Source organism: Girardinichthys multiradiatus, chromosome 5 (genome assembly GCF_021462225.1).
Source record: "Girardinichthys multiradiatus isolate DD_20200921_A chromosome 5, DD_fGirMul_XY1, whole genome shotgun sequence".
NCBI classification, from domain to species: Eukaryota; Metazoa; Chordata; class Actinopteri; order Cyprinodontiformes; family Goodeidae; genus Girardinichthys; species Girardinichthys multiradiatus.
The window spans coordinates 27,381,961-27,397,190 of NC_061798.1; the positions used below are offsets into that span (position 1 = coordinate 27,381,961).

General features: G+C 40.0%; 1 protein-coding gene across 1 annotated transcript in view; it reads right to left on the bottom strand.

Annotated features, from left to right (window-relative positions):
* abcc6a (ATP-binding cassette, sub-family C (CFTR/MRP), member 6a) overlaps positions 1-15,230 on the bottom strand; it is a 36,716-nt gene that overhangs the window by 8,955 nt on the left and 12,531 nt on the right. The window contains exons 5-19 of the mRNA XM_047366885.1: positions 12,606-12,728; positions 11,467-11,528; positions 11,194-11,325; positions 8,576-8,782; positions 6,834-7,011; positions 6,472-6,633; positions 6,279-6,371; positions 5,537-5,740; positions 2,986-3,132; positions 2,812-2,899; positions 2,189-2,258; positions 1,981-2,107; positions 1,716-1,892; positions 400-567; positions 25-208 (exon numbers count right to left, since the gene is read on the bottom strand). Of these exons, the coding sequence (XP_047222841.1) occupies positions 25-208; positions 400-567; positions 1,716-1,892; positions 1,981-2,107; positions 2,189-2,258; positions 2,812-2,899; positions 2,986-3,132; positions 5,537-5,740; positions 6,279-6,371; positions 6,472-6,633; positions 6,834-7,011; positions 8,576-8,782; positions 11,194-11,325; positions 11,467-11,528; positions 12,606-12,728 (2,122 nt within the window). The remainder of the gene's footprint in view (positions 1-24; positions 209-399; positions 568-1,715; positions 1,893-1,980; positions 2,108-2,188; positions 2,259-2,811; positions 2,900-2,985; positions 3,133-5,536; positions 5,741-6,278; positions 6,372-6,471; positions 6,634-6,833; positions 7,012-8,575; positions 8,783-11,193; positions 11,326-11,466; positions 11,529-12,605; positions 12,729-15,230) is intronic.

Consider the following 15,230-nt stretch of genomic DNA (forward strand, 5'->3'; position numbering starts at 1 on the left):
TCTATTTATAAAATTCATCTGCACCTCTCTGTATGACGCTCTCCTTTCGTTCTGTGCTCGCAAAAGTGTGAATGAAGTCTGCAAAAGCACCATGACGACTGAGTAGCTCCAGGTAAGAGCCACTCTCTGTGATTTCTCCGTCCACCAGAACAAGGATGAGGTCAGCCTGTGGCAGGAAGCTCATCCCATGGGTCACCAGTATGCGGGTCTGTTAAGTAAACCACAACATCAAAAACAAAAAAAAGGGGTAAGCACAATCCAACATTCAGCTTCAAAAACAAAAAACTCAGCAAAGTGGAGGTTTCAATTTTGTTGGCAACAATGGCATGATATTGTTTGTGTTTTAGGTGTAAAACTGTGCTTGGTTCTTTGTAGACATTTTTCCTAGTCTGGTGTTACCTTGTCTCTAAGGACTCCTTTTGGCCCAATGACTCTGTCAAAGATGTGTTGACCCACATGTGCGTCAACAGCAGAGAGTGGATCATCCAGCAGGTATACGTCGGCCTTTCTGTAGACAGCTCTGGCCAGACTCACCCTCTGCTTTTGCCCCCCTGAGAGGTTAAGTCCCTGCATAAAAAAAAAACCCAAAACATTTATTACATTTTTAAAAACATTCAAGAACATGACTGTAATTAGATGTTGCAATATTAAAATGCCCAAATCTGCCCAAGTCTTGTAAAGCGCTATTCAGCAGCTGTTAGCATGTGACTTTTACTGGTAAAATAAGTGTACGTTTTTATTATGAGCCCCAGAAATTATGTTGTGCGCTTTGGGTTTACCACCATGTATCCACTGAATGTCTGAGCCTCTTAGGTTGACATAGGAAAGGAAGTAGTTCTTAAGATGTCCCATCAGGTGAATGAAGTGACCAAATAAATGCTTTGGCTGACAAAAAGAAAACTTATAATTTTTGATAAACATCTAAGATAGGAAATTTTTAAAGAAGCACAATTGTATTTATATTTTTAGGTTTTAAATTAAGAAAACAAAACCATAAAAAAAAGATGGACACATTTTGTTCTGTGGGATGTTGATATTTGTGGAAAATTATATAAAAACAGAGATTCTGATTTAATGACAAGAAAAATAGATCTGAAAAAAATATTACTAGGACTTTTTGTATCATTCTGTTGTGGAAATTCACTGCAATTATTTCACGAAAAACTGACATAAATCTGTATTTAAATTCATTTGTTGGTTATTGATCATTTTTCAAAGTCCAAACAGCTACTTGTAGCTCTGGAACCTCTACTTGTAAAAAAATTGGATTTCAAGGTTTCCTCAAAAAACTAAAACATTGCTGAAATCTTTCGCCTTTCTCGTAAACCCCATATCATAGTAAATGTCCAGCACTTATATAGCGCTTTGTCAAGTCAGAGGACACCAAAGTGCTTTACATTACAATCAGTCATTTCACCCATTCACACACTGACAGTGGTGAGCTACATTGTAGCCATAGCTGCCCTGGGCCAGACTGATAGTAGTAACGCTTCCATAAAATCCGCACCACCGGGCTCTCTGACCACCATCAGCAAGAAGGGCAGGTGAAGTTTCTTGCCCAAGAACACAACGTCTGAGATGGACAGAACGAGGGTTCAAAAAGGCAACCCACCAGTTACAGGACAAACCACTACCACTGTTGTTGCCGTCGCCCCTATCATGTATCCATGAATTAGTATCTGTAAAGTATGAATGATTCTGTAGGCATAATATACCTTTTCTCCAATTTCTGTTGCATCTCCAGCAGGTAAGATATCCAGGTCGGGCAGTAGGGCACAGGCGTCCAGCACACGCTGGTACCATGTTTTCAACTTATCACGACCAAATAATATGTTGTCCTGGACAGTGGCGTTCTGGATCCAGGCCTGCTGGGGTACATATGCTACAGCACCCTGCATGAACAAATGCAGAAACTGTCAATATTTGTTAAAACCACAGGCTATGAATAGCTTTCTCTCCCACGGAACATTAGCTGTGTACCTTAACAGTGACATGGCCGGTTCTTTTCTCTGTTTCACCGAGCATGGCGGACAACAAAGAGGACTTTCCACTGCCCACATGCCCAACCACAGCAACAAGGGAGCCTCGTGGCACACGAACATTTATCCTGCCAATAAAAGAGGGGAATTTCTCTGTAAGCTCCAATGATTTTACCACAAGTATTTTATTTTCATCCTTTGATTCATACCGTTTGAGGCATGGAGGACCTTCTGGAGACCAGCTGAAAGTGCCATTTTCTATCATCACGTCTTCACCCTCTAAGCAAGCAATAAGAATGAACTAAAATTAACAAAACCTGCAACAAAAGGGATGTACTCTTTTAAACTACGCAACAAATGTTCCATAAAAGCAGCTTCCACTTGAAGTTTCTCATCAGAGTGCTTTCTGGGCATAATTACAAGTGAATTTTCTTAATCAGGCAAATTACAGAGAGATGTTGCCTTTTCACAAGCTGTCTCAGGAAGTGTTGACAGATCTTAGACAGAGAAGTAGAGTATTCATCCTTTTTTATTCCTCTACGAATCATATATGTGAATTTACGCTGTGATTTAAGTTTAACCACTAAATTGGAACATCCTATAATTACCCTGTCTCCCAGTCAGCCTGGGACCCAGGAAGTGACAGTGCATATGATCCATACAAGGCTGTGGTACTCCACACTTATAAACAACAAGATCTTTGTGGGATGTTTTTATTGATTACGGTAGTACATGATTTCAGGCAGAGTGGGGACAATTTGTCAGAATTCACTGCATTAAACCACATAGGAAGGTTTGTTGATTCATTGGGTTTGATGGGTGTAGTTCTTACCAGGGCTCAGTGGAGCCTTTGAGACATTGTCCACCCTCAGTTCCTCTGAGCACAAGTACTTTCCCAGACGTCTCAGTGAAACTAGAGCCTGAAACAAAGATTGGATATCTAAATTCGTGAAGGCAAATGCCTAGACAACTCGGAGTTATAATAAATATCAAAAATAATACCCACTTGCATGGTTGTGCTAATTGCAAATGGTAGCTGGCTAAGTGGAGTCTTCAAGATGTTAATCAGTGCCATGGAGACAAACACCTTCTGTGCATCCAGGACATTTCTATCATCCAGCATCACATAGACTCCAAACATGGCAAAGGCAATCTTAGGAAGGAAAAGGACTGGGTGTTATTTATATATAATTGAAAAGTATAAAATTATATGAATAATGATCTTTCAGACATATTTTAGAATAAGGTTAGGCTTGCAGTAATTTCATCTTATTGTCAACAAACATTATCCCACAGTGAAACTAAAACCGCAGACAATGCTTTTGTCAACTTTTGGTTCTTTCTGAATGTACTGCCCTGTTGACTGCACTACTTTCCCAGGCTTTCCTGCTTTCAGAAGCCTGGGACAATGTTACAAAAGCAAAAAAAACAACCAGAAAAAAAAACAAAACAGAATATTTAAACATACTTCATAGCGAATCATAATTTATAATGGTCTTTATCAATTTTCACCAGGTTTTCTGAGGGTCTTTTCAGTTTGGGTTCCTCTTCATTCATTTTCTGTCTACATGATATGGACTACAGTTAAGGTTATCTAGAAGGTGGACAAGTGACAAGCAAACGAAGAACAGAAAAAGAAACAAATGTTTTTTTTTTACAGCAGATAAACAGTATCCGTATATGACAACTTTATCAAATGGGAAGGTAATGAAAAAATCTGACAAACAGCCTGAAGGATTTCTGGATTTTTGTACTATGACACTTTCTCAGGAGAAATGTGATGAAAAAAGAGGTTCTAAAGTGCACTTTCATTATTAATGTTTGTAGACTTCTTAAATAACATCCATTTAATATTGGAGTAGTTTAGAATTACTAGTGGAATGAATAGAGTTTGCACAAATAAAGAACTGTGTCATCAGCGTAAAGACTGAATATACAATTGTGTCATGCAATTGTCAAATCCAAGAAAACCTGACAAAGGATCTGAAAGTTTCATCATCTTTCAGCAAATAGTCTACTACAGTTCAGTTTTTCACATAATAGAGCATTGGAAATTACTTTGTGGGTGTCATTATACTATTTCATGCTTTTCTAACTGTAATATCTGTGTATTGTTCACCCACTCAGCAAAACATTAAGAGTAAATTGTGTTTTTTGTGATGCACTGCTTGTTATGTGCACAAAGATGTGATTAGATTAGTTCTTCAACAAGTTGTCTGTGATGTGTGGGTTATCCCTTGAGTTCAGAAGCTTCTTCATGCTTCAAGTGTCTACACAAAAAAAGTCCTGTACGAAAAAATACTGAAAAATGAGAGAACAAGCAGGCAAAGTAAAAAGAAAAAATTCTAAAGAGCTTTACAGAGTGTGAAGATTGACATCATATTCACACATTACAAGAAACTGGCTAATGAAAAGATAAAGGATGACTCAACATTTTTGCGCTGCTTTGAATCTTAGTCAACAATGTTTTACCCTTAAGTATATGTCAGTCCAAGCGTGCACACGAAGGCTGTAATTTTCATTTGTCCAGTAGTTTGTGAAGAATTTTACTCATCTCTGACTCAGTTCTGTTGAAATCCTGCGCTATCATAAAGCAGAAGACTTTAATAACATAATGACCACTTTCACCCACTTCGCTACATTCTCACACTACTCTCCAATTTTGCATTATTTGCTGTTATTTCAGTTTTTAACTTTATGTTCTCCCTCTTTTCTCTTCCCAGAGGCTACACCTGGCCTGACTCTGTGTCTACCTGTGACACCTTTCTGGAGAGGGGCATCGTCCAAGTTTCTGCTGGCAACAACTTAATGCTCACCCTCTACCGATGATCCGCATGGCCCTGTCTTTCAGTGTTTAACCCTTTCTCTCTCCTAGACATGGCAACTGACTGAGCTTTTACTGTAACTAATTATATGTGCTCTCTTTCAGACTCTAACCTTGAAAACTGGCTCAGAGTTTATCTGTTCTTTCTTTCATAGTGAAACGACTAAAGGAGCTACATCCATTAACATTTACTTCTCCTTCCCATAGAAAGTACTCCTGGATCAGTGCTTCTTTGTTCTCTTTGTGTCTCTGCTCTGTTCTCTCAAACCCCCAGTCGGTCGTGGCAGATGGCCACTCACACTGAGCCTGGTTCTGCTGGAGGTTTCTTCCTGTTAAAAGGGAGTTTTTCCTCTCCACTGTCGCTACATGCATGCTCAGTATGATGGATTGCTGCAAAGTCAACGCCAGTGACTGTCCACTGTCTCTACATGCTCATCCAGGAGGAGTGACTGCTACAAGTCACTGACTGGATGCAATCTGCTGGGTTTCCTTAGACAGAAAAAGTTTTTATCCAATTTGAATAAATAACTTTGACTGCAATGTTCAATGGTTAGGATTAATTGGAATGTATGTACCTGACTGTTGTGAAGTGCCTTGAGACAACATGTGTTGTGAATTGGCGCTATATAAATAAAACTGAATTGAATTGAATTAAAACCTGGAACTAACTGAGACTGCCAGCATCATTATGTTAATGCCTAAATTAGAATGTTTTTCCCTTTAGTTTTCTTACCAAGAAAGAAGAAGAGTTGAATGAGGCAATGGAGATGGAATAAAGAATCTGGGACTTTTTCAGGGCTTTGAGCTCCTTTTCTCTGTAGCCCAAAACCTGCTCCAGGAAAGCCTTCTCCCAGGCGTAAAACTTCAGGATCTTTATTCCATTCAGAATCTCGTTCATTAATCTGATGCGGCCATCCATGAACTTCATTTGAATCTCCTGTTGACCAGACGATAACATTTTTATTTCTTGTAAACTATCACAATTTAAAGCAGTGAGTTGACAAATACCACACCAAAAGCAAGGGCATGCCTCTGTGTACACAAGTTTGTCTGCCCTCCTTACAGCAGCAGTAGGTTTCTCTGAACAACACAGAAATGGTGTAATTCGGTAGGAATTTGTTGCTTGTTACATTTTAGTTGTTTTCTTTTATTACAATAAAACAACAAAGAGGCAGGGATGCGGTCGGCACACTCAGGACAAATTTTCGATTAAGCTGGCACCTAAATTTACAGAACTTGTCTATTGTTTTTCCAGAGAAATGAAAAATAATGTGTTCCAACTGCCCACCCTTTCCTGTCATTGTTTTGCAAGCACATTATATGGGCCAGACATCAAAAGGACAAGAGAGAATGTAGTAACCAGGCCAAACACCCACGTAGCTTGTGAGCCACTATCTAAACCATCTATAGGATCCCCACTTATGACTTGACGTGCCAGATGTCTGGCCTGCTGTTTGAAGGATTTCTGCCCTCACCTGCAGCTTGCTTCTTTTCTTTGCAATGAATCCGTTGAGTGGGAAAATGAGAATGACAGTGGCAATTCCTGCCAAAGCAGAAGGGCCCAGATGCTGTGGGAAAAAAAGAAGAAAAGAAGAAAAGCTGTCAAGACATTGTTGAGCTTAATTGCATGAATGGAAGCCACTGAAAAAACATTCAATTTTAACACACCTGCCAGAGGAAGAAGAGACAAAGAGCGATCTCTATTGGAGCCAGCCAGACAGCGTTGAAGTAGACCACAAAGTCCATGAGCTTCTGAGTGTCTGCTGAGACCAGATTCACAATCTCACCCACGGTGCAGGTCCTCCTGGCGGAGCTGTTTACCACCAAAGACTGGATTGACAACAAGAGACATTCCAGCCAAACATTTTCAGTTTACATAATTGTATACCCTCGTAAAGATTACACATGATTATTCACCTTTTGTCAAACCTGTTAATCATACACTGTGAGCTGTTTTCAGTCTGAAAAGGGAGAAAGCTCTTGTTTTTGCCAAGAAGTAGTGGCTAAATGCATGACGATGATTTACTCACCTTCCTGTAAACCAAGCCCATAACTGCTGTCTTCACCCTCATGCCGACTGTAAAGCAGGTGTACATGTACTGATGGTTGAAGAGGGACTGGAGGCAGGAGAGGAGGAACATCAGAGTGGCGTAGAAGTAGCCCTTCCACAGAGGAGCATCTCCATCCCTCATGAAGGCCAGAAGAAGACTGAGGACAAAGATAAGAAAGAAATGAATTTTAAATTTAGCTTTTGTGATTCCTGTTGTTTGGCACATCAAAATATTGTGTGAAAACAAGTGGTTTCTGAACACAAAAAGCTAAGAAGACAGACTTCAGCTGCGTCAAGATAATTTATTTTCAGTCTGATACTGAGCACCGCTGTGGCTTCTGGCTGTCTGGTTGGCTGGAAGCAGCCCGTGTTGCACAATGGAGCTCAACCTGCGGCCGGGCTGCACTCACACTTATCCTGAGGCTTTCTTATTGTGGTCCGACAGCATTTCTGCCATTTAGAGCCCACTCTCCGTTTCTCTGCCTCATCCTTCCTTTACTGGAGCGCACAGGGCTGTGGTCTTGTCTGCTCTTCTCACTCACAGCTCCACAACTGTAATTAACACTTCCACTGATTCAGAGCGCAGCATGAACAACAACATTCCAGTCTGATTAGTGGGATGGCACGGCGGCTGGTGGCGGGTCAGTCATGACCTGTTTTCACTGCTGCCAGCTTCTGGTTTTATTTTGTCGATGGAGTTGAAAATCATGGAAACACATGTACTGGTATTCCCTGGTAATGACGCATAAAAAGTTTTGAAATAGATTTTTATTTATTGCAGCATCATAATCGTATTTAAAAAAAAAAAAAAGTAAAACTCCAACCTTTAACTTTTTCATTACAAAACCCAAGAAAAGAAGCTGCAGCAAAGAACTGCTGTTGGAGTCAACACAAAGCCTACACGCCAACCAGACGTTTGGGAGTGATGTCGGAAAAAAGCTTTTTCTACTCTACCATCACAAATGTAAACGGGTGGAGTTACCTAAATGCTACTCAGGGTTTAATTGAAACCCTGCGCTTTGAAATTAAAATTGAGCTTCATAGCAATAACATTCCAGGTGGGATTGACTTTAAAGAAAGGATGAATGTGTAGAAAAGGACTTGATGCCCATTGTTATGTAGAGGGGAGGATCTGTGATTCTGTGGGATTGTTTCTCTACCAAAGATCCTTGACGTGCACTGCTTCAGAGTATCCAGAGAGAACCTACGAATGCATGAAAAGAACATGCAAAGTCCATGCAAGAAGACCCCAGGCAGAGATTTAAGCTAAGGACTTTCTTGCTCCAAGGGAACAGTGCTACCTACGGTGCCACCGTGCAGCTTAGGGTGAGATAATGTTCCCGGAAATAACAGATGAATTTATGTTTATGTTTTGCATCTTCACGAGGGTTGCCAGTAAATTTGGAGGGTGCTGGATATAGCTATACTTTAATCCAATTGTATATGATGGTGATATGCCTGGCTTTTTGTTTAAAATAGATCTTTTGTTAGATTAATTATATTTTAGGAACCTAAAGGCAGTGACTCTGTCCACAAAATGGCCACAGTTGCAAGCATAAAGATATTTTTTTCAGTTGAATTTGTTGGTCATCTTTACAAAAACTATCCCCAACAACATTTGTAGTTTGTCGGTAAGGGTGAGCTGTTTTGAGGTATGTAGCACACCACAGATAGGTCCCTGGATAATATCAAATTTAGAATTTTATTCCTTGAAATTTTTACCTCAAGACCTGAGGGATGGCGAACATGAAGGCATCATGGAATAGGATACACAAGGTGCCAGTCAGGAAATATGGACCGAACTTGCGTGCAAGCGTCCTCAGCAGGAAAAAGCCAGAGCTCTGCTCCTTCTGCAGCTTCCTGAAGAGCTGAGCCTGGTCTGGCAGCCTGCTGCCCAGAGCTGCGTTTGACGCCAAGGCTTTCTGTTGCCTGCATGAGGGAGAAAAAAATCCCAAAAACAAAACAGTTACAGGCAAGAAATTTGTTTCAGAGATGAACCAAGTTGGTGCTGGCAGCTTGAAACAGACAGCAATAAAACTTTAGTTGTTCTTGCCATCACTGATTAAACAAAGAATTCATCAACTGCTATGGAAAGTACAGTTTTAGAAAAAATAATTAGACTTAATGATGGATTTTTAAAGCCCTGAATCATGCTAACAAGCTTTGAAAATGACTGCGTTTCTGTAATGACATTGATGTACCTTTGTCCTCAAGTGACTTCTTGTTGTTTAGTTTTAGACCCAACTGTTTGTACTGATGAGGATTCTTTATTTTCACTTAGCTACTACAGCCATGGTTCTGCTCAGGACATTAATTCGACTGGCAACATGCCAGATGGATATAAAACAAGATTATAAACTGAATTGAATCTTTGAATTTGGAATTTTGTCAATGGTTTGAGCCGTTCTGTGAAGTTTAAACAAAAATAAAGCCAAAAGGCATGTTGAGCTAAAATAAATAAGACTTATGTTTTCCTTTGTTGCTTATTCATCTGCTGCTTGGCAATTTTTTGCAAAGAAGCAATGAGCCAAATTCATCAACTTTAAATGTATCTCTATACTCATAAAGTTTGACAAAGAACCTGCGCAAATGAGTGCAGATCAGAAATGTTTCATTTTATCAGGCACAACGCAACTCAAGCCCCTTGAATTTGTTCACATTTTGTCACGTTACAATCATAACCTTCTATATTTTTTATTAGGATTTTATGTGATAGACCAACTGCAAGTAATGTATAACTGTGAAATGTAAGGAAAATTTTAGCATGTTTTAATTTTTTGTACTAGTATAAATTAGAGAGAAAATCATTTGCTTATTCTCTTTTTGCAAAGAAAGACAAGCTCAGTCAGAATGGATGCAAAGCATCCATTTCCAAGATTAATTTTCAAGTTTTGCCACTGATTATTAGTTAATTGATCTGGTCTTTGACTATGACATTCTAACAAATGAACATGCTTTGATCTAAGCCTTTCCATTCTAGCTTTGGTTGAACGTTTAGGGACATTGTCCTGTTGAATGGTTGTCTTGATATGGTCTAAGCTAGCTGGTTGTCTCTAGCTTCCCAGATACAATAGATTTCAGCAGCTTAACTGTCCCAGCTAAAAAAAAGCATCCTCACAACATAATGCTGCCACTACCAAACTGTTACAAATTGCAACCAGACCTTTTTGTGGTTTTCCTTTAATAATGGCTTTCCTGTGCCACTCTTCCATTAAGGCCAGATTTGTGGAGTGCATGAATAGAATCTGCCTGGTCAACATAAACGTCCACCTGAACTGTGGATCTCTGCAGTTCCTCCAGTGTGACAATAATCCTCTTTTCGTCTCATACATGCTGTCAGTGACCATCTGTTTAGGTTCATGACCACTTCTTGCCACACTTTCCAGATTTTTATTTGTTAAACAATATTTTAAACATTAATCATTTGAATTCTTTTGATCTATCCCATAAAATCCTAATGAGATACACTGAGATTTGTGCTTAAAAACAGTACAAAATGTAAAATAATGCAGTGTATTTGATGTTGCAAAAAGAAATAATGCTCATTATTTCAATAGGTTTCTTGTCATCTGGGTTAAGGGGTTAAACAAGGAAAAATTGGAAGTGGAAAGTCTGCTACTCTCACATCATGGTTCCAACTATTAGTTGATGTCTATTAAGTGACTAAAACTCTTTGTGGAGGTTCCTCCAGCTATTTCACAGTGTTAGTATTTTAATGTTTCTTCTACACATATTTGTTTAATGGCACTTTCTTGTATTATTTCGGATGTTTGCTAAGCTGGGTGCACACAGTTAGTAAACAGCCTATGTTTGTTTATTAATTGTTTGTTTCTTTTGCTGAGGTGGAAGGAACTAGCTGGGGGGAGCAAATGTGATGTGACACCAGGAAGTGGAGGAAGCCATCAGGCGGGTGAAAAAGGGGGACTTAACTCTGGAGAAGCTGTCAAACTCTGAAAGCTCCATTGTTGAAAAATTGTTTGGTGTTAGAATGTCTTAGTTTTTATATTTGTGTTGTAGTTATGATTTGTAAGAATGAATTAGTTGTTTAGGTTTATTTATTGTTTGGCTTAGTTGTCTTGTCCCTCCCTTTCTTGTTTCATGTAGGCTAGCCTGTATGTTTAAATTCCCTTATGTTTGGTGTAAGAAGTGAGTCCTGGTTTGTCAGTTTAGGTTAGGTGTTGGTTGATTATTTCTTATGGGCCCATTTTTCTAGAGTTTTTTGTGTGCTTTTGATGGATTTTTGTCAACTTTCATGGAAGAATAAATGGAGGATATTTCTTGTATACTTTTGTCCTTTGTCTAACTGTTTGGTCCCTGACACTCTTATTAAAAGTTCTCACTTTTGGAGTTCGGCGCATTCAGCTGTCCAGTCCTGTTGCAGGTCAGAGATGATCTTATGCGACGTGTCCTCCTCTCTCAGGGTCCACAGATCTTCTGCTTCCAGTGGGGATCGATATCCTTTGACAACAAGACTGAGGGAGGTTGCAAGGCAAATGCTTCACACACAGAGGCCATCATCAAAACACACATTTTTGTAAACAAGTAAAAACGGCTGCCCGTAAGTGAGCCAGCGTGTGCGTAATAAATGAGATGTTTTTAAAGAACCATCTTACCCAGTGAACCACCAGAAGAGGATCTTTGACAGGAAAGAAGCATCTTCTATGGGACAAGGGTTCTGCAACAGATTAAAGACCAGACTTGATAGTTGTTTTTGCAGGAAAACGCTCACCACCAAGAGGCTTTTTGGAATCACTGGCAGCCTCACGGAGGCAGAGCCTTTTGATGGTTGAATGCTGTTCTTGTGAGGGGTGTGTTTGGGAACACTAATGTCTGTAAACAACCCAGAACACTCAGGTGGTCCACTGTGTGGAGAACTCCCATAGAGCAGAACAAAAAACGCAAAGATGACGTTTTGAGGTCTAATGCAGACAGAGTGGAATGTGTCATTGCAAACTTTCCAAAACACACATGCACTTTATGCAGACATATTGTGTTCTTCTCACAGACTTCATGGCATGTCCTCCACCCTACCACCCCTTTACCTGGGTGTTTTCGCTCCTCATTATGACACTTTTACTTTTTTTTTTTTCCGGACTTCCTGTCTTCCTGTGAGTAACTCTAACCAGAGCACAGGGAAGAGAGGAGGTGGAGGAGAAAAAAGAGGAGCACACACCACTGGGTGTGTCCACCCCGCCAGACTGTGGCTTCTGCACCCCAAAGCTTCTCACCGCCAGCCAAGAGTGGGTTAGGGACTTTTCTAGCTCTTCTGATACACTGTCACCACAGCAATATAACATCACACATCATTTTGATTAATAAGGAGCTCATTTTCATTCACCTGTCAGCTGCCAGCAATCGAAAAACTTTGGCGTTACTAATGTTTGGTGGCATAGTGAGATCTGTGTTAAATAATGGCTATCCTGTTGTGCAGCCACAGACTCTACACAGCTAGTTGCGATGTTATTTCACAAAGGGGACGAGTTGTTATAAAGCTATGCATGAGCCCCATTCCAAACACACACACGCACAAGCATACACTTATTCACACCCCTCTCATAGGAAGCCAAAGTTGTTAGGTGTAAGAGGAATGAAGGGGGAGGTGGATCGCATCACTTCCTGCAAAAGGCAAAAGTGTCCTGACAACAAAGGTAAAAAAAAACACACAAAATAGCCACTTTGACGTTTTTGTTTCCTGGGTATCATGTCATCACAGATGTAATTGCCAAAGTGGGAAACATTCACTTCTGCCTACCTTTTCCAAGATGGGTTTTCCCTGTGGAGGATGGTCTGCAAAACAACATAGGAAGAGCTGGGCCAGTTGGATTGAGAAGTAGGAGAAGAAGGCGAGGTACCGTACAATATCAGACGCAATGCCCTGAAGAATAAAAATACAGATTAAACGAGCTGAAGTTGTGAAATTGTGGGAAAGAAAGTATTTGGTCACTCTTAAATTTAGCTGAGATGGTGATCTGCTACCACTCAGGGACGAATGTTTGCAGAGCAGGAAGGATTGGAAAATGTAAATATGCCTTTAGTGTTGAACACAACACATTCTAACATTTTAAGGTATCTGCACTGACCACTTTATCTGTTCAACTGCTTGTTAACACAAATAGTAAATATGCCAATCGCATGGCAGCAACTGAATCCAGTAAAGCATCTGAACGTGGTGATGATGATTTGCTAGAGTTCAAATCAAGGACCAGAATGGGGAAAACATGTGATTTAAGACTGAATGTGGCATGGTTGCTGGTGCCAGATGTGGTTGGTTGGGTATTTCATAAACTGCTGATCTACTAGGATTTTCATCCACCACCATCTTTTGGGTTTATGGAGAACAGTCTGAAAAAGCAAAAAAATATCCAGTGATCAGCAATTGTGTGGGCCAGAAAGGCCTTGTTGATGTCAGAGGTCAGACTAGAATGGGTAGACTGGTTAGAGACAACAGCTAGGCAGCAGTAGCTTCAGAACCACTAGTTATTTGAGCTATTGTTAGGCTGATTTGTCATCACTGTGAGAATACAGCAACTGGTGGACTGTTGATCATCTCTTGTCCAAAACCTGAAATACTTTTCAAACCTGAACTGGGTAATAATGCACTAAATATAGGTGAAAATACTGCAACTAGGTAACTGTTAGCCACTAATTTAACTAATTTAGCTATTTTACTTGTTTGTTTTGAGGAATCTGGACTGCAATTAATCATCTTTGGTTCAAATTCCAAATACTCATACTAATCAAACCTAAACTGGACTAACCTATTTATAAAAAAACAATCCAAAAATGGCAATTTTAGCTCTTAGCCTTTCCAAAAAAGTTTGCCCCTGGTGGCTTATAATCACCTATTTTAAAGTAGCATCTTATCAACACACACACAAAATAAACAACTGAAAACCTTCATTCGTGTAACTCTCTGGCTAAATGAATGCCACAGGAGAAAAATCATTGATTGGGTCATTAACAAGCCCAAGGCTTTTAAAATAACGGCTCATGGATGTTTTAAACAGCTACTTTTTTAACTTCCTTCTCCAGCTAGCTGTGCTGTAGTGCCCATACAAGCAACACAACATGTAGAAATGTTTCTGCTGCATTTTACTTCTACATAAAATTTTCATCACTAACACTGCTTTTCTCCACTGCTCTGTATGTAAAGCTAAAGTTCAGCTAAGCTGCTATATGCATCAGCTACCACAACAGGCGGGTATGGCGGTTTGGACCCCGGCATTGCTCAGCTTCCTATGCTAATGACTAGAAAAGTAAACAAAATGTATTTTTAATATAATTAGTTGGTGCTTGACTGTTTTCTATCTTTCAGCTTTAAGAAAAAGGACAACATCCTGTAGTATATTGGGTCATTTGTTGCAATTCTTGTTTTGTGTCCAATTTTGCAAAACCACCAAATTCCTCATATGGCTTTGGCTCTCCTTCCACATTGTATAGCAGTGGAGGGTTTATGTACCAAGATCCCAGACTCAATAAAGATTAATTTGGACTTGTATGCAACATCAGGGTGAAAATCCAAAGGTTTTATTAGTGTACTTTATATAAATGAAGCAAAAGCTGGTGCTGGCTCTCAGTCACACAAAGAGCCCATATCTGTAAATAGGCAAATTGTGGTTTTACAAACCAGCATCCTCACTTTCAGTCATGGGAGCAGCCTTAATATTAACCACTCAGAGACTTTTGTAAAAAGCAGGATGTGTATGTTATTCTTGACATACAGAATTTGTGGTTTCTGGCAGCGCGCATTGTTTACCACTGAGTTAACGGTGTTGCCACAGCCAGCCTGTTGAGCAGCAGCAGTTTTTGTGTGTGTCTGTGTGTGTATCAAAGTGGCAGCCTTTGCAAACAGTAAAAGTCTTTTCTCTGCAAGCGTGGTGCTTTGCCAAGAAAGCAGATATGAAGGGGCCAAATGGTTCTGTCAACACAGTGACAGAGTCGATATGGCCAGAGAGTGAGTGGGAAAAATGTAGGTTAGGCGGCTAAAAATGGCCAAGATTCCACAAACATAAACCCTGTCAGCTAGAGGCATCAATGCCATAATGAGGATTAGATGCTTTGGTTATATATATTAAGAAAACGGGATTGTATAAGCTTATATGTTGACAGGAAAAATCCACCCATTCACACACTGAGAGTGGTAAGCTGCAATGTAGCTACAGCAGCCCTGGAGTAGACAAAAAAGGACTAACAGAAGTGAAGCGGCCATGCATCAGCACCTCCATTTCATCTGACCTCCATCAGCAGGCAAGGTGGGTGAAGTGTCTTGCCCGAGGACACAACAACTGAATCGGACAGAGTAGGGGATTTGAACCAACAACCCACCGGTTACAGGACGAACTCCTACCACAGTCGACCCTTAGTGTTAATGGTTTTA